A 20310-nucleotide genomic window follows, 5' to 3' on the forward strand; every position below is an offset into this window, starting at 1 on the left:
AAACATCTTATCCTACGCTGACAACACAACGAAGACCAACTTCCACAACTGCATGAAGACCGTCACAGCCTAGATGAAGGAAAACTGCCTGAAGCTCAACACGGACAAAATCGAAGTACTGTTCTTTTGCAACCATACCTCCTTCTGGAACGACATCTGGTGGGCTGCAAAATTTGGACCATGCCTATAACCTCAACATCCTCTTGGACAGCAAACTCACCATGGAAAAACAGGTCAACATTGTCTCCATACCCTACTTTCACACTCTCTGGATGCTCTGAAGAATCTTCAAATGGCTCCCCACAATCACCAGGAAAACAGTCATGCACGCCTTAATCAGCAGCCGTCTGGACTAAAGCAATGCACTGTAGGCAGGTACCACCAGAAAACTCATGAGAAGGCTCCAGACAATACAGAACTCATTGGCCAGACTGATCCTCAACCTGCCCAAAAGGACCCACAAAACCCAGCAGCTGAATGAACTTCCACAGGAGCGTCATCCAGAGAAGATGCCATTCAACACTACTGACACACGTGTTCAAAGCCCCCCATGACCAAGAACCAGAATATATGAACCACCACCTGACCTTTCACCAACCATCCAGAAATGTTTACTCCCCCTCCCTCACCCTGGCAAACACTGCGCATCAGCCGTAGCCACAGCATAGAACACTTCTTCTCCCACCCCACCCCACTGCCAGGTACGGGAAGGCCCTCCTCCTGCACCTCTGAACATCTCCCTAGGTGACGGACTTCAGGAAGAAACTCAACAAGCCTAGTATCCAAGTACCTGGATATCTCACCGGTGATAAGCTATGTGCTACAAGTACCGTTTGATTGACTGATTGAGAGTGATTAGGGAAAGGAGGCTGGTGAGGAATGAAACTCTGATTTCCAGAGGACTCTCAAGGGGGAGGAACTGAAGAGTTGTTAGATTACATCTGGTTCGTTCTTCATTGGGCCAGTGGTCTTCAGGACAAGGCCAGCAGTCACGGGAATCTGAAGGAGAGAAGGGATTTGGTTATTGATTACAATCTTTGTACTTAGGAAGTCTTAAATTGATGTTAGGGAGATAGAGTTACTTTTGAGCCAAAGAATCATCTCTTGGTTGTTTTTTCTGTGGTCCCTTGGAGGGAAAAGAGATGGGTCTCATTAGCCTCCCCAATGCAAGCTACTTTAACGAGGAAGTATAGCCTGGAGACTCCCAGACCTACAAGATATGCTATTAGGATGATTTTATGTGAAGTAGTTCCTGACCAGTACTGCGAGTCATCGACTACAAAAAGATATATCTACAAAGTAATAGCATATGTTATCTCAGTCTATTAAAAAAAGTAATAAGCACAATAATAATTAAAGCGTTAGTACAGACATGCATTAGAAAGGTGAATGAGAAAACTATTCCAAATTCAAATTACACCTAACTAAAATTACCCATGATGCACTGCAGTGATGGAGAGATGTACCCATGTCCCCCTATACCTTTCCCTGCACACCTTCTCTAGGCTAAACAAAGCCTGTTAGTTTGAAGGTAGTCCCGGTCTCTGGGAATTGCTTGTTGTTCCTTCAGAATGCTTCCTGACACAGTCACTCACACTTTCCATTTGCTATCAGAAAGCCTTTTTCTTAGTGATGTCCTTTCTAGATGTCCCTGCTGATAGGTGACATTTCCAACGGCACTATATGTATGTGTTTCCTCACAAACCCTATGCATACTCAGAGGACCTAACAAACAACAGACTTATGTCTAGCTTCCACACCTTTACAAATATTCTAGATGTGGTGGTCACCTCACAACATCGTGGTTACTTCAAGAGAAATATCCTTCTCCGTGAAGGAAAACTATATTAGCAGCAATGAACATTAGGGACAAACTCTTTAAACCAAAGACACAAATCCTTCTGGATTTTTCTGCAACTTTTGATTCAGTTAACTGTAAAATTTAATTTTCACATCAGGAGTCCTACTCTCGGTTAGGAGGTGTTGAATCTGATGGAGCAGATTCCATCTTGCGTCAGGCATTGTTTATTTTTGTGCTTCAGACTGACTGCATTTAAAATTGACACGCACATTTTGGTGCACATTAAAAACATGGCACATGAAAAACATGAAAGTGAGGCCTAGTCAGTCTGAAATGCTTGTGCGGAATTAACATGTGTTTTTGCAGTGTAGAGAAAAGTGGCCTTTTTAGTTGTGAAGAATAACCATAGAATGTGTTTTCTTTCCCCAGCCTTTTTCCTTATAATGTACACCTCTGTCCCTGTCTCGAAGGACTTTGGCTTGTTGCATATTTGAAAAATATAAATATATACTGCAGTTTATAGCACCTCTTTTTATAATGTGTGTGAATTAATAATGCACCAAACACTACACATGGGGCTACATGCTTTTTTGCATGAAAAGCTATCTAAAACATTAAAGCATGTTGCTGTGTGTGCTGTCTTAACTGTGTGAGCTGTATTAACTTTTAAATTGTGCGTGTTGTACATAACCAATCATAAAAACTGCTTGGCTAGGTAAACATTTATAAGGGGTATTAGTATAAGGGAGGGCAACATAATGGGCTTATCTACATGAAATTAATATTCTTTTGTTTGTTATGGTTTTTGGGCGTACAACAACATGGCTCCCTGTGAATCCAGCAAGGCTGTGACTTGCATTAAAAGAAGAGAGCATGTGCAGATCTGCTTGCCTCAAACCATGAAGGAGTCAAGGCCACTGTGAACTGTACATTCTTGTGATTGTGTTAATGTACCAGTTAGCTAAAGTATCCTTCTAGCCTGTGAGACAGGAAGGAAGAGGAAAAGATAGAATCAATTTTCCTAGCAAATGTTGCTAAACATATAACATTTATTCATCATTTGTGCTTCTTTTGTTAAAACTGGTATGCTCTAGAATGTTCAATGAGTCAGGATAGTGAGACCTCATGCCATCGTGACTGACCAATAAGGTACAAGCTCTTCTGAAGATGAAACATTTTTGTGTAGTCTGCCAAGAATTAGAGTATAAATAATGACCTATATGTATTTAATTTATTTATTTAAGAGTTTTATATAGCACTGGCTAGACCCGGAGGTATCAGAGCGATTTACATGAGGTTCAAAAAAATTACAAGATTACATTAGTTCCAATTCACATCAGTTGCTAGACAAACAATTACAAGAGCATAGAAAACGAGATAAGTGAAGTGTAGAGAGGAAGGGGGCAAGGGGGTAAAGAGGAGGGAGGGAGATACGGCAGAAAGACAAAGGAAATTCAGCCCAAAGTCCGGCTGGGTAGGTGACGGTCGAGGGGGAAGTCCTAAAACCCATCTCCTCTATAGCGATCAGGTAGCTCCACCGGGCTTTGTCCAAATAGATAGGTCTCAATGGGAAACATTTAAAGAACATGGAGAGCAAAATAAATGGAGCGTAGAGGGGAGGGGACAGGGAAGGTGAGAAAGGGAGGATAGGGGAAGAGACAACAAGGAGAGACGAAATGAAGTCTGTCTAAAGGCCGACTGGGTGGGTGACCACCAAGGAGGGAGTCCACAGCCCATCCCCCCTACAGCTAAACCAGGTAGCTCCATCGGGCATCATACAAAATAGTTCAGTCTCAATACATTGAGAGAGGAGAGAAGGAGAGACATAAATAGAGGGAGGATGCGGGAAGAGATGAGAAGAGAGACAAAAGGATGTCTTTCACAGATAAACAGGATGGAGACTAGGGCCAGGACAGGTGAGGGCAGAGGTCAGTAGCAGGAAAGTGGAGAGGACTAGAGCGGGAAGGGGTTGGGGTTAGGTAGTTCGGTAAAAGTTCCCATGGATCTGCTTTGAGTCATTCGAAAAGCAGGTCCGTTCCTTCTCAGGCGCCATCTTGAGGTTAAAACGCCGGGTGGGATTTTCGCCAGTATCCTCACTTTTGCTTTTAGGCTTTAGGCTCTGTTTCATTCATATGGGTTAGGTACGAGAAACGTCGCAGGAGATTGCTACAGCCTTGGGCGGGAGATTGCGTCCGAGGAGAGGGGAGGTTTTTTGCTCATATTTTTGGCACCAGGCCACATTCCTTTAAGGTCTGGTGAAGGAGGGGTGCTTTCAAGGAGCAACTCCTATCAGAGTGGCAGAGATGCAGAGAGCAGTAACAGATAGAAAGGCTTTTAAGATTTAGATGCTAAACTTTAAGTTTATGCTTTGACTAATTAATTAGGTCTGAAAAGATTTATTTGTCTTATGCATTTATTTCTCTTTATGGAGACTATGTAATTAGTGATTAGCCGTGCAAGACTCTTTTTCTTAGAAACTCTTAAGAGTTTTGACTGACATTTTGCGCCACATTTTCTTTTCTACATGTGATGCTTATATGCAGACTGTAATATGTTTTGTATTAATGCTATTTTTCCTGTTTTCCAAATTTTGTAACCTGATTGACATTTGACTAATGGATAAAGGGTCAGAGAAAACTTAACTTTTGACTACAAAATAAAACCCTTTAAAATGCTCGACAACTCTCCTCATTGGCTTAAATAATAATTGCATTTTTGACTGTTCATGTTTACTTGAAATCTCCTGAAGGTAATACATGGTGTCAAGGGCCCAACACCTTTTTCAGCGGTAAATAGAGGTAGCATGAGGGTTTTGCATTGAGAAATTACCAGAAGAAATTTACCGCTGCATCAAAACCCAATTGATCAAATTCTTTTTAGCCAACTGCAACTATAAGGTGAAACTTGGTTGACTTCTGCTGAATCATCAATACGATCAGCAGCGTTTCTGAAGGGTCATCCCTCTCTTAAACTCTCTTCAACATAAACATGCCCCACACAGGGATCAACCACTACAGGATAGGTATTATACATTTATGCCCCTGAACCCTAACTACAGAATTAATAAAGATCAGAGAAAAATTGTAAAAAAAGTAATTGACTGTCCCAATAAAAGTGCAAAACTGGACAATAAAGAATTGTTCATGCCTCAAAATCATGAAAACTGAAATAATTAGTTTAGGCCTCAAGAAAATAAAGAGACTCTAACCACTAGGTGGCTCCGGAGCCTCTGGCTCCCATCAAACACTTGTAAATATGTCAGGTACTTGGCAGTTATCTTTGACAACCTTTCAGGTCAATGCTGTGGCCACAACTTTTATTTGATATTGTCACATTCTCAGGATCCTCCCAATATTGTAACTTGAAGAAAACATTATTTCACCTTAGCCACCGCTCTGTCTTAACGCCCCTGTAATTTAGTCCCATGACAAACTCTAGGCCCAGATCATACAGGGCTCAACATCTGAAGGGCTCTTACGATATCACTCCGTTCCATAAATGTTTCCACTGACTGGCTATCAAACTAATAATTGGATTTTATACCCTTCCCTTGGTTCTTAAAGCCTTCCATGAAGTCACCACCTTAGCTGAAGCATCTCAACATTGTGTTTCAACTACCATGCCAAACCTTTCGCGAGAAGATCACTGTGCCAACAAGACTTCACCCTCTGGGTCTCTTTCCGAGGGCATCTTCACCAGGAAATCTATTTTAAAGCATGACAGAGGTCGTCTAAAGATCCGGTTTGCTCATGTTTGGTTCTGCTGCAAAATTTTGCAGAGAAAACTCAAGCAGTATTCATTCACACCATTTAAACATAGCATTTGTGACTACGATATGACTACATGAAACCTCTAAACCAGTTCTAAACCTTTGGGCCCCACTAGACTGCTCAATCAAGGGTCTGTACCAAGAGAAGAGAACCTGCGAAGTGGTTGTGACCATTGACACACTACAACTACTCTTTACTCCAAGACTGGAAGTAGAACTCAGCAATCTGAACTCATATTATCTATCACCCACTGGGTGATAATCTTGTATTCATTCAACAAGTGACCAAACTCATCACTGGTAAAAAAATGTTGTCCTCTAATACCATCAACTAGGGCGATTGAATATCCACTGAAATGACCATAAGCATTCTTATGACTCTGAAATGAATACCATTGCTACTAAAAGCAGTATGACACAACTTTGTAGGGTCCCCACTCATTTGAAAAGGTCCATCCAGGACTTCCTATAACAAAGGATGGTGTTCTGATGACTAAACTCCTTACTGGATGACTAGATAGAACTCACTCTTTTCTCCCACATACGTTATGATTGAGGAGCATGGAAAAATGATAAAAAATGGATGTAAGAATGTGAATTATTAATTGGGGTGAAGGACTTAGATGTTGATGTGTACGATTGTTTATGGTCCTCCCAACGTCTGGTAGGACAACATTTTTGTACGTCCAAATTATTTTACTGGATAACACTAGATCTCCCAAAATCTCAGAGATTGGCACTTAGGAGTCAGAACACACTCCAGCAGGAGCTACCAGTAGCGTTCAGGGCTCTTTTCCAGTTGCAACTGGTGACTGCAGAAAAGGCATTTTTTCAGCTTTTGGTGGTTTTTTGAGACACACAGCATGTCAGCAAACTGAGTCTTGAAATCCACTTCTTTGTCATGGCTACAGGTTAGAGCAGGTTCAGCCCTCGAGGTCTTGTCACAGGCCTCAGACATCAGGCTCTGACCTCTTTGGCTGTTCCACAACTCCACAGTGTTTTACTGAGCTGTGGGTAAAGTGTCATTTTTGTTTAATTTACTAACTAGTGAGTGTAGGTGTCTCCTGGAAACTTCCCGGCCAATGAGGAAAATGTTTTCAGAGTAACCCTTTTGTATCTCATCTTGTTTTCACTTCAAACTATCCAACGTTGCACCAGTTTTAGTGAATCTAACATGGCACAAGGCTTCTTCCCTTAGGAAAGCCTGTGGGCTAGCCAGGTGTGTTTAGGAAATTAGCAGTCTCCTTGGGCCTGATTCTAAAAAAGAAACATACACATTTGTGTAAGTTTATTCATTTTTGGTATTCACAAAACTGTGATTTATGACTGCTGAGACTCCACATTTAGGGTAGAACTTTGCACAAAAAAAGTTAGGCCTGTTTTTCAACAGAGGGAAACAGTTATTTTAAAAATAAATATGTCACTTATAAGTAGGCCTTGTATGTTGCACTCCTGCTGTGACTCAAATTCTGTAATATCCTCAGCAGGCACAGGATGATCAGACGGGCCCTGCAATCTATACCTACCTTACAGCGGCCCACCTAATGGTAGGTTATTGGGGCAGCGTATTCCTATCCTTGGGGGATTGTTTTGCGGGGATGCAAGCACTGTATCTAGCTTGGGTCTCTTTCTTCCTGTCCCAAGGCATTCTTGGTCTTACGAGGTACATTTATTAGATGGCCACCGTTAATTCTTTCCAATAGCCTTTTCCTAATCCATGATATCGCCATGGATCCTTTCCGTGGTGACTTTTCCGCTCAATTTGTGCCAGTCTCTTCTTCTCATGTTCATCATGTGCAGTCTCTGGAAATATACACCTCTGTCTTGTCTGCTGAATAGGTTCTCTGGGGCATTAAGCAAGGCAGACATGATGTTCAGAAATATATAACCCAGCCTCATCGATTAGCTAATGAGACTACTTGAATTGAATAAACTTGATTTCCCTTCATGCAAAAGTCTGAAACAGGAGATTAAGGACACTTTGGTGTACTTGCCCCAGACAGCATCTTTCCTTGAAATAGTAGATCAGGCCTTACACATTGAGCATCGCCTACAATAACTCAGAATTGAAAGACAAAGAAGCATCTCATCTTCCCCAACCAGATAATTCTCTGCAAGCCCCACTGAGTTTGACTAAAACCCATGCAAATTGGTTTTGCCCATGAATTACTTTCTTGGTGGTGATCAGACATCATTAGAAGCATAGGCCATGCTTGTGTTATGCTTCCACAGACCATTTATCTGAGCCTATCCAAAACTTAAAAGTACTTGCCCAAGCTTTTAATTACACAGCACCCTGCACTATGGGCTACCTAGGGCCTACATTAGTATGTATTATATGTAATAAAAGGGGAGTTTGAGGCTTAGAAAGGGGCTTTAAGTGCTAGTCGACATAGCAGTGCATTCGCAGGCCTGATACATCTTTTGAATTGCTACTTAAGTGGGTGGCACAATACGTTCTTCAGGCTCCCTGGTAGCATTTACTTTACAGGCCCTAAGTGAGTACTTAGGCAATATGTGGCCAAAAAGTGTTCTAAGAATGTGGAGGAAACAGGGATCAGCCAGATTTCCTAGCCGCCTTAGGTAGCTTGCTAATTGAACTTTTTTGTGGCTTCTCCTGCTATGTTACTCTCCCCAAGATCCAATCCATTTCAGTGGTCCTTCACCAAAGGGGTTTCTGATCTTTTGGAAATGCCTTCAGCTACAGCCCTCTAATTCACAGCACTGGAGGTTTTTGACTTCCATTTTGGCGAATAAGTCTGAAGGTAAAAATCAGCAGCTGTGCTTCACCGCCATCCAACAGTGACACTCGCTCCTCGGACACTCCTGCAGTTTGGCCCACTGAACTTCTACCTTCTCAGACATTTTTCAAAGTTTGAAGGTAAGGCTCAATCAACTTCTTGTATCCAAACCAGCGCAGTTGACCAAGTCTAGTGCAAACAGATATCGCGGTCGGTGCTTTGATCTTTTAGAGGCTACATTTCACTCAAAAGTTAAAAAATTCATATCTCTGGGTCTACTGATTGGATTTTTGTCATGTTGATGTCAAAACAGTTATTACGACTTTCTCCATTCTTCTAAACTGGTTTGGTATTTTTCTTGTGTTGTGTTTTCACTTTATTACTGTTTGTGTAATACATAAATACTCCACACATTGCCTCTAAGTTCAGCCTGACTGTGTTTTGTGGATGCTGCTTGACCAGAACTCACACTGTATTCAACCAACAAATCAATTTCTCACAATTTACATATGTTAGCAGTGAACATATGATGTAATATGCAAATCCAAATGAGAATTTGAATATGACTCTTGTTGCAGACAACCAGAATGGAACCATAAAGAATATCATAGATGAGGTGTCCATGCACGACTTGGCTATTGAAACGCTCCAGTCACAGGTCCTCACAAGTTACACATGGCTCTGAGACAAACAACAAGACCTATTACAGGAGTGAAACACTTGGGTCACATCAACCCATGGCTTCCTATTGAAGTGAGATGCTTATTTCAAATGACCTGCATCACACACAAAGACAGGCACCCCGCTGCCCCATAATACAAGGCACAGAAATGAATCAGGTCAAGAAGCTTCGAAGCTTCAAATCAATTTCCTTGGGGCCGCTATGGTACAAAACACAGAGAACCATCTCTCACAAATGTTTGGTTTATCCTTCTCCCAGTGCCATTCATGGCCCTCCTTATACTGTTTGACTAATGAGGAGCAACACACAAGGGCATATTTATGAAGGGAGTTGTGTCACTCTTGCACCCCCATAGAAAGAGGAAAAAGCCTCAGGGGATTTTTTTATGCAGAAAGGTGCCCCTTCCTACACATAAACTGTTCAAAATGCAACATAAATACCCTTACACCATTGTGCAAGGGTGCATGTATTGGACCTAGGCAGGCCATTGCGCACCAGCACTGGGGAAGTGGCAGGTGTGGGCCATATGTGGATAAATATGGTACATTCTTGACCTTTCTCTGGGATACAGGGTCATAAATATGGTTAACAATGGTTATTTACTCGCTGCAGTCTACTGACTGTCATTTGAGGCAATAGAGGTCACTGCATCCCTTGGAGCAGGTGATAGTAGCTCCAGGACAAGAGGACATTTGGAAAATGCTTTTTAAGGGTTGTGGCTAATACTTCATAGATACGGCAGTCCGACAGATGTTAATGTTACCTCCATGAACCTGCGGAGTCTCGAAATCAATAGAAATGCAGTCCTTGGTCTTGCGACGTATGCTCTTCAGACTCAAAGGATACTCACCGGTCTCATTTGAAATCTCACCAGCAGAGCAGGGAACACAGTCAAAGCAGCAGACAGGCCAGCCTTTCCTTGCAGACTGTCTGAACCCAGGGAGGCAGCTCTCACTGCAGAAGGAGCTGGGAGCCTGGGGAAAGGAACAGATACAGAATGAGAAACTAAAATCATGACTCACATGATGAAAAATAAATTACATAGGGGGACTTATGGCTTGGTGCTACATAAGGATACTAGAGGGTATTGAACCATCCCATAGCACCCATTGCAATCCAAACCATGACATATCCTACTGTATCGTGTCCACCCAGTTATAACCAAATGTTAGGTTAGGGGGGAGGGGAAAGAAAAAGGTTCTGCACATAGACGCTGTCCCCAGAGTTTATTACACATACTAATTTATGGTACTTTCCTGGGTTAAAAGGGCTTATACTCAAAGAGAACGTGATCCCATCAAGGAGAACACACAGGGATCCACTAATGGTTGTTTTTATAGTAGCATGCTTCTTCAGAAGGTCTCATGCTGGTCCCTATAGACCTGGATAGGAATTAAATGAAATGAAAAAGAGATTGATAAAGCGCGAGTCAATTACCCTAAGGTGTCAAGGCGCTAGCTCCTCAAAATCAACAGACATCATTCGATTGTGACAAATGGTTAGAGGTTAAACAATCATATCTTCAGCGCCTTCCTGAATGCTAACAGATGAGTTGAATCCTTCAATTTCTGGAGGAGAGAGTTCCAGAGTCTAGACCTAAAAACTTCTGCCTCCCCAAGCACTTTTTTAGAACCTAGGGATATTCAGATTGTGAGATTGAGCTGAGCCTAGCTGGCGTGCAGAGACATATAGGCACAAATGTTGTTTAAAAAAGACTGGCCCTATATCATGAGGGATCACTGACAGAATATCGATAGTCACAATATCGAGATGACAAAATATCGAGGTAAAAATATCGACTACAAAATATCGACTTCTTATCTTCAAACAGGTAAGTACAAAAATACCGACTACAAAATATCGAGTGTAAAAAATATAGACTGTCAAAATATCGAATTTTTTAAATGTCTTAAAAGTAATTTAAAAGTAATATAATAATAAATAAAATAATTTTTAACTTATTTAAAATACTTAAATAAACGTAACATTAAAAAATAATTAATATAACTTAAAAAAAATAATTTTATTTTTTATTCATATATATATATATATATACATATTATTAACAAAACATATACAATATTTTTACCGTAGGATAGCAAGAGGTTTAAATTTATTGTAACGACTCCAGTGAGTGCAACAGAAGGGAAAGCGTTGGATAGCGTAGGGGTAAAAATTACTATTCCCACTCCAGAGAGTGCAACAGTAGGGAAAGCGTTGGATAGCGTAGGGGTAAAAATTACTATTCCCACTCCAGAGAGTGCAACAGTATGGAAAGCGTTGGATAGCGTAGGGGTAAATATTACTATTCCGACTCCAGAGAGTGCAACAGTAGGGAGAAGTGTGGCTCAATGGTTAGAGCGGCAGACCCTGAAGCAGAGGTCTAGCCCGGGACCAGGGTTCAATTCCCTGCCTCGGCGGGTCTTGGGCTCAAAATTCCACGGACCTGATAATTCTCGCCTCGGTGCCTATTCCAATCATGGAGTCCCACTCTGCAACTCTGGGCAATAGCTTGCTTAATCTCCACAACGGCCCAGACAACGCTAAGGATGCCTGGCCTCCACCTTGGGGGTGCCCAGGAGTGGCAACCTCACAGGGAAAGCCAGGATGGGTTCCACAGCGGTATTCGTACAAGTGCCTTGAGACCCTTGCGGGTGAGTAGTGTGCTATACAAGTATCAATTTACATTTACAACGTTGGATAGCATAGGTGTAAAAATTACTATTCCCACTCCGGAGAGTGCAACAGTAGGGAAAGCGTTGGATAGCTTAGGGGTTAAAATTACTATTCCAACTCCAGAGAGTGCAACAGTAGGGAAAGAGTTGGATAGCGTAGTGGTTAAAATTACTATTCCAACTCCAGAGAGTGCAAGAGTAGGGAAAGTGTTGGATAGCGTAGGGGTAAAAATTACTATTCCCAGTCCAGAGAGTGCAACAGTAGGGAAAGCGTTGGAGGGGTTAAAGTTACTATTCCCACTCCAGAGAGTGCAACAGTAGGGAAAGAGTTGGATAGCATAGAGGTAAAATTACTATTCCCACTCCAGCGAGTGCAACAGTAGGGAAAGCGTTGGATAGCGTAGGGGTAAAAATTACTATTCCCACTCCAGAGAGTGCAACAGTAGGGAAAGCGTTGGATAGCGTAGGGGTAAAAATTACTATTCCCACTCCAGAGAGTGCAACAGTAGGGAAAGCGTTGGATAGCGTAGGGGTTAAATTTACTATTCCAACTCCAGAGAGTGCAACAGTAGGGAAAGAGTTGGATAGCGTAGGGGTTAAAATTTGTATTCCAACTCCGGAGAGTGCAACAGTAGGGAAAGAGTTGGATAGCGTAGGGGTTAAAATTACTATTCCCACTCCAGCGAGTGCAACAGTAGGGAAAGCGTTGGATAGCGTAGGGGTAAAAATTACTATTACCACTCCAGAGAGTGCAACAGTAGGGAAAGCGTTGGATAGCGTAGGGGTAAAAATTACTATTCCCACTCCAGAGAGTGCAACAGTAGGGAAAGCGTTGGATAGCGTAGGGGTAAAAATTACTATTCCCACTCCAGAGAGTGCAACAGTAGGGAAAGCGTTGGATAGCGTAGGGGTTAAAATTACTATTCCAACTCCAGAGAGTGCAACAGTAGGGAAAGAGTTGGATAGCGTAGGGGTTAAAATTTGTATTCCAACTCCGGAGAGTGCAACAGTAGGGAAAGAGTTGGATAGCGTAGGCGTTAAAATTACTATTCCCACTCCAGCGAGTGCAACAGTAGGGAAAGCGTTGGATAGCGTAGGGGTAAAAATTACTATTCCCACTCCGGTGAGTGCAACAGTAGGGAAAGCGTTGGATAGCGTAGGGGTAAAAATTACTATTCCCACTCCAGAGAGTGCAACAGTAGGGAAAGCGTTGGATAGCGTAGTGGTTAAAATTACTATTCCAACTCCAGAGAGTGCAACAGTAGCGAAAGAGTTGGATAGCGTAGGGGTTAAAATTACTATTCCAACTCCAGAGAGTGCAAGAGTAGGGAAAGAGTTGGATAGCGTAGGGGTTAAAATTACTATTCCAACTCCAGAGAGTGCAACAGTAGGGAAAGTGTTGGATAGTGTAGGGGTAAAAATTACTATTCCAACTCCAGTAAGTGCAATATTAGGGAAAGTAAATACTTCATATATAAATATAAATAACATAAATAGTAATACCAATTACAAAATAATTCAAATATTTTACAATTGTATAAAATATACTAAATATTTATTTAAAATTACAAATTAAAAGTATTTAATTATAAAAATTACCTACTAATACTAATTAATTACCTATTAACAATAAATTAATTTACAATTAAAAAATTAATCAATTAATTTTAATTACCAATTATATTTTAATTAATTACCTATTATAAATTCATTAACAATTAATTCTATATAAATACCAATAAATTAAATGACATATTTAATTAATTATAATTTAATTACTTCCCACCCTATTCACCTATAAACCCACAACCCGCTACAGAAAATAAATTAATGAAATTAACACATTTATCAATTAATCAATTACAATTATTTACCAATTATATTTTAATTAATTACCTATTATTATTTAATTAACAATGATTTCAAAATAATTCACAATAAATAAATTAACATATTTAATTAATTATAATTAAATTACTTACCACCCTATTCCCCTATAAACCCACAACCCGCTACAGCAAATAATTTAATAAAATTAACATATTTATCAATTAAACAATTAAAATTAATTACCAATTATATTTTAATTAATTACCAATTAATAATTAATTAACAATTGATTCTAAATAAATTATCAATAAATAAATTAACAAATTTAATTAATTATAATTAAATTACTTCCCACCCTATTCCCCTATAAACCCACAACCCGCTACAGAAAATAAATTACTAACATTAAAATATTTATCAATTAATAGATTATAATTAATTACCAATTATATTTTAATTAATTACCAATTAATAATTAATTAACAATTAATTATAAATAAATATCAATAAATACATTGACAACATTTATTAATTATAATTAAATTAGTTCCCACCCTATTCCCCTTTAAACCCACAAGAGAGCTGTCCAGAGTCGTCGAATTGATTTTGTTCCATGGGCAGAACTGTCTAGCATATTTATTTATTGAGTTATGAAATCCCAATTGGTGAGGGGAGAGGTAGAACATATCAGCTATATGGTCGGACCAATAGGGGGGAGCAATTTAACACATTTTAGAGCACTGTTGTTGGAAAAAACACCATCCAACAGGTGCCCTGCTAGGTGAGTGCTCGCTGTGACTTGCTGAGTAAGACCTTAGCTACTCATCATGCCTGAGTCCTTGTCTAATTGGTCTTCTAGATGTAAGTAGAAGTCCCCTAATGCAGTAAAGTCAGCCGACTGAGATATCATATCGAGGGACAGCCCGACTAAATTTAGAAAGTCTGCCCTGTGTCCTGGCGGACGGTAGATGAGTAGGTCATTGAAAGAGTAGTGATTGAAATGGTAAATAGAACATATTCTAAGATTGCTTAGGTAGTTTGGGTATTAAAAGTTCCTTTCCAGCTGCTTCAATGTATTATTGCTAGCCCCACTCCCCTTTTCCCCGCTCTGGTGTAGCCTCTTGGAACTGGTACGGCCAAATCTGGGCCAGATGCCTCATCTTCCCAGGTCTCAGTAATAAAAGCTACGTCCACTCGATAAGATTTTATAAACATAGCACATTCACAGGCATGTTTGCATAGGGAACATGCATTAATCAAGGTGCAAACTATCGGTTTGCTCTTGCGTGACCCTGTTGAGACATGCATAGTGGGTGGTTAATTCCATTGTGGCATTGCGGGACGGAGTTGAAAGTTACAATCAGGACAGTGTGAAGATGCTGAGAACAAATCGGATCCCAACCCAAGTTTCCTACTACAATTGCTTATTGCAGGTGTGGTGCAGCGGCCAGGGCAGCTCCCCGGCTCCGGCAGCAGCTCAGCTCAGCACCATGTGACTCCGGGCAATAGCTCACTTAATTTACACGACGGCCCTCAGTGCCTTGAGACCCATAAGGGTGAGTAGTTTGTGCTTTACAAATATGGATTTACATTTTACTAACTGTTCTGCGGAGCAGGTGATAATAGATGTAGCCTGCTGATGAGAACCCAGATAGTGACTGGCCTAGGCCCGGTCTGGGAGCAGACGGGCACAGACGGGCTTGCCTTTGGTGCGCATTCTGCACATCAGCGGTTTGCCCGTTGCGTGCGTCCGCTGCATTAGTGCCCCCGTTGTTCAGCATCTAGACCGCTGACCTGCTTCCCTCTCTTTAAATGTTTCTGGTTCTCCCGGAAGTAAGGCAAACCTCTACGCTCCTGATTCCCAGCCCAAACTAAAGTGCAAGTGCAATCCGGTAAGAATGCTGCTAATCAAGCAGGAAGCAGTTTTTAAAAGTCAATTACAAATAAGCATTTGCAAATTCATACAGTACATCGGATTTCAAATGGACAATAAAACGACAATTTCGTTGTGAGCTAAAAACAGACAGTAGTTTCAGAACTGGGGTAATAGGATATCTGTTCAGGGTAAGAAGTCAAAAAGAACGTGCAAGTTCGACCGTTTGCGAGAGGAGCTCGCCAGCGTCTTGTGAGAGGACACAGCCATGCTCCATATTCCTGGGAACACCTTTCCTACCGGTGTCTTCTTATTGGCAAAAAATCCTTTCATGCCCCCAGCTATCCCTATATTGAAAGGAGTCTGTAGTAGACATAACAACAGTGATTGCGTGTCTGTGGGATGTAGTGTCAATACACCCTACCAATTGTAGACCTGTTTAAGCCTATTTCCACAAGCTACCTTAGGTCACAGGTTTTGTACAGGGCATGAATTAGTGCCCTGGGATTTTAGCATTGGTAAACTGACCAATTTATGGAGGTTGGCTTCCGCTTTCCTTTCCCGCATCATTCATTTACTTATTTTGATTTAAACCCTCTCGCGCTGCTTCAAGCTTTTAAGCTTACCGCACGCTCGCCGATTCATTCAGTCTCTCCACACTGCCTCTTCCTCTGATTAGCCGGTCACACTTGACAGCTTACACTGCCTTTTAGTTTTTTCCTCATTTTCTGATGGCAGTCTTTTTCCTCACGGAAACCTCCGAGAGTTTCCCCTTTGGCTACAATTAGAGGAAAGACCCTTGGCAATATACACGCAGCGTCGTGTTGTTGACAAGGACCTTTCCTCTATCCACGGGCTCACAATTCCCATTCCCTGACAACCAGCTGATCTCGCTCGAGACAATGAGCAGTTTACCAAGGCGATCAGCTGTTTCTCTTGTTTGCTGCGGTTACGTCTAATTAAGATATCCTTTACTGGAATTTTACTTCTAGTTAAATTACCTTTTCAAATCCATATTTGATTTATTCTCTCTCTAGCCCTTACCAATTAAATTTGGACTAATTTCACATCTTTTCATCCACTGAATGTGTGTCTTTCTGAAAAATAAATAGTTTTATATATGTATATCTAAAGGTCGATAGAAGAATAAATGGGTAAATAAGTATCTAAATGGATGTTTTTTTGTTGTAAATTTCATTGTATAACTGACTTATTAAGTGTATCTTAGTGAATACATGTATTAGCGAGTAATGTTTAAATATGTAAATATCTGTATCAGTGTCTCACTTTCTGTATAAGTGGCTGCATGGGTTGGTGAGTAGCTACACAAGTGTCTATATGGGTTACTAGTTTTTTTTTGAGAATCAGAATGAGTGTCTGTATGGTTTGGTGGGGGTATTACTTAGGGCACAGATGCATGAATGACTGACTCACTGTCTGTATGTGTTTTGAAGACAGCATGTATGCAGGACTGTAAGGGTGGATGAATGTGTGTATGGGTGTGTTACTAACTGAATGCCTGCCTCAAAAGTGTCTTTATGAGAAAGTACATATGTTTTAAACTAGTATATGTGAGTATTGATGTATGTAAGTAAGGATATATGACAGTGACAGATTGAAAAAGTTCCTGTATAAATAAGTATGTGTTTCTATAACTGATTGCTTAAGAGAGTAAGTATGTGTACGTTTCTGTAAAACTAAGTGTAGTGGTGTGTGTATAGCTGTATATGCAAACAAATGGATGTTTGATAGTTTATTTGCATGTGTGAGTATGTGTGTGAGTAACCGTATGGATGAGTATCGGTGTGTAACAGGATGTATAGGTGTATGAGTACATATGATGAGTGAGTACATGTTTAAGTGACTATATAGAACTGTTGGTGGATGTGTATGTAGATGTTGGAATTACTGAATAGGTTGTTGTAACTGGTATTGGTATCTCCATTTTTAAAAAAAAAATTGTATCTATTTTGAATGTGTGTATTATAGGATATATTAGGGAGAGAGGAGGTCTGCCACTCTTTCACATGGATGATTTCATCAGTGATATCATTTGAGATGTCATCAGTGATGTCATCAGTGATGTCATTTGAGATGTCATCAGTGATGTCATCAGTGATGTCACTGACCATGTGATGAGTGATGTAATATGTGACTTCATCAGCAGTGCATTGCCTGCGCACGAGTTATAGTTAGCTGAACGAACTATACTGGTGGAATTTCAATGTTTTTTCAGGAGAGAAATGTCCAGCTAACTATAAAATGGGTGAAACCTATGGTTTTTTCAGTGAATTTCTATGGTTTTTTAAATGCTAATTCCGAACTATAACGTGTGTGAAACCTATGGTTTTCTCAGTGAATTTCAAAGGTTTTGAAAATGAAATATACTAATTATTATATTTCTTTCTTTTTATAATAATTTCCTACATTTTTATTATAAATACTTATATTTATTTTATTTTTAAAGTTACATTTCATATTTTTAATGTAAAATAATAACAAAAGTAAATTCAAAAAGAATGCAGTGCTAGTGAAACTGCCTCAGTGAATTTGTAAGCGTTTGTTAGAGGCAGATCTACAACACCCTTGTGCCTCTTTTACACCACCGTTGCATCACTTTTCTGATAAAGCACTGGTGCAAAAGATGCACCACGATATGTGGTATTTAGAATGTGACGTATCTGGGAGGTGCGTCACATTGTAAATCCCTGTACCAGAGGACACATTCCTACATGGGGGGGGGGGCGTTCCTGCGCAGAAACACCTCCTAAAAGTGGCTGACTACAATCTACAAGATTTCACTTTGTCACTTTTTTGTCTCATGCTGTGTCAAAACCCTGCACTACCTTGAAGCAGGTGTAAGGATTGACACAGCAGTCTGAGCATAGGGCCCCCAGACCATTGCTGGAGATATGTTGCACTTCCAACATAACTCAAACAATGCACCACCTTTACAGCACAGATACATTACATATATGTGCCATTTTTGTCCCATGGTACACCGCATTGTAAATACGGCACATCCATGGTGGTGGTGTCACGGAGCACAATAACTGACATATTCCTGGGGATATGCCAGTTATTGTATATGTGCCCATTAGTGTTTTAATGCAGTGATAGGATACTACATACCGATGAATGAGTCACTACAAAACTAAAACAACAGTGACAGAGTGTTTGCTGGAAGTGTAACGATGCAAACTAGTAAATTGAACGTATAAAACACAAATTTGCAAGTACATAGAAGACTGCATCCATCGTCTATAAGGATTTTGAAACAGTCTATGCCCTAAGGCCTATTTTAATGCATGAGTACTTAGATAGTGAGTGGATGATTACAAGACTGCAAGGAAAGAACCTGATTGAATTTATAACAGCCTCAGATGTACCACAGTATACAGATACACACATACTGCTGAATGGCTCACTACAATATTGAAACAGTAGTGTGAGAATGTTTGCTGGAAGTATTAGGATACACATTGAGGAATTGAACGTATAAAACATAAGTATGCTGGTGCATAGAACAGTGCATCCAGAGTCCATAGAGGTTTAAAACAGCCTATGCACTAAATCCTCTTTTAATCCATGACTATCTAGATACTGACTGGATCATTACACTTCTGCAAAGAAAGTTCCTCACAAAATGTATTACAGCTTCAGTTTTACCACCGTACACTCAAAACGAACATACTGCTGAGTGGCTCACTGCAATACTAGTCAAGTCAAGTCAATGATCTTTATTCGGATATTCCAATATCCATAAAAGTACACACATAATTACGTACATGGTCAAGATAATAAAAACACGATAAAATTACATAAAACGTTATTAAGATTTCCATATCATTAACGATAGCGACAATACATGCATAATAATGTGCAAAGCACATTATTGTCCAATTCATCACCCGCTTTCAAGAAAATGTCCATAGCAGCGTCAGTTAATATATACATATGCAGGGATCACCTTTAGAATAGCAGCAATGTATAAAGAGTAAACATTTCACAGGCATCTGCTACAAAGTAATTTGCAAGCCTTTAGCATCGTTATCTAAAGTGCTAAATTAGTAAAGTGCATAGTTCGTATTTACTGGACCATCTAGATAAAGTGCATGATACAGGGTCACCCATGAAACGTTAAAGTAAGCAGGTTACTATGGTTCGTGTATTTACAAATGGCAACACAAGGTAAAGTGCAACAGTGCAAAGTGCAAATGTGCAGCACCACTAAGTGCATGTAATACATCTTTGCCAGACAGACATTTATCCATCAATTACTATGGTTCATATATTTACAAATAGCGGCGTAAAATAAGATATGACTGTGCAAAGTGCAAATGTAAGCCAACTCCAAATATATATGATGCATATGGATATAATGGGTGTTAATTCAGAGAAGAGCGGGAACGGATGGCCATTTTTAAGAAGGTGCACACACGGTATATAATGCCATCCTCTTTAAGCTGAAGAACAATCATGTATGCCTCTTTAAAATCCTTTGTACCTCTGGGTCTAAAAAATGGTATCAAGTGGAGTTTATTATACTTTTGATAAAAGGAGCAAAAAAACAGAAAGTGCACCATTGTTTGTTTCCCTGAATTTTGGCATGGGCAAGCCAAGTTCTCAATGTTGGGCTGATAGCCCATGGGAAAACACAGTAAGTATTTTAAGGATACTGCTCTTAAATGAAATAGAAGGCTGCGCTCCCAACATGTGATATCTTTAAGGAGATATCCAGCAAGTGTGCACAGAGTCGGTTCGGTGTCACTTTCTATTTGAATATACTGTTTCACAGTACTTTTGACAGATTCTTGCTTGTATCTGGCCCCCCAAAATGCTTGTAAAAGATGTTACGAATAGTCTTCCCGTTAATCCCATCTAATTCTTCAGGGCTATCAAAGATATGCTCAAGGTTGACTGATGCCAGGCTCGCCGG

The 20310-nt window shown here is 40.2% G+C and overlaps 1 protein-coding gene across 1 annotated transcript in view; it reads right to left on the reverse strand.

Moving 5' to 3' along the window:
- The window catches only part of LOC144751997 (vomeronasal type-2 receptor 26-like), an 84382-nt gene that overhangs the window by 35399 nt on the left and 28673 nt on the right, over nt 1-20310 (reverse strand). The window contains exon 2 of the mRNA XM_078639956.1: nt 9844-9967. Within this exon, the coding sequence (XP_078496082.1) occupies nt 9844-9967 (124 nt within the window). The remainder of the gene's footprint in view (nt 1-9843; nt 9968-20310) is intronic.

This window comes from Lissotriton helveticus, chromosome 4_2, assembly GCF_964261635.1.
Source record: "Lissotriton helveticus chromosome 4_2, aLisHel1.1, whole genome shotgun sequence".
NCBI lineage: Eukaryota > Metazoa > Chordata > Amphibia > Caudata > Salamandridae > Lissotriton > Lissotriton helveticus.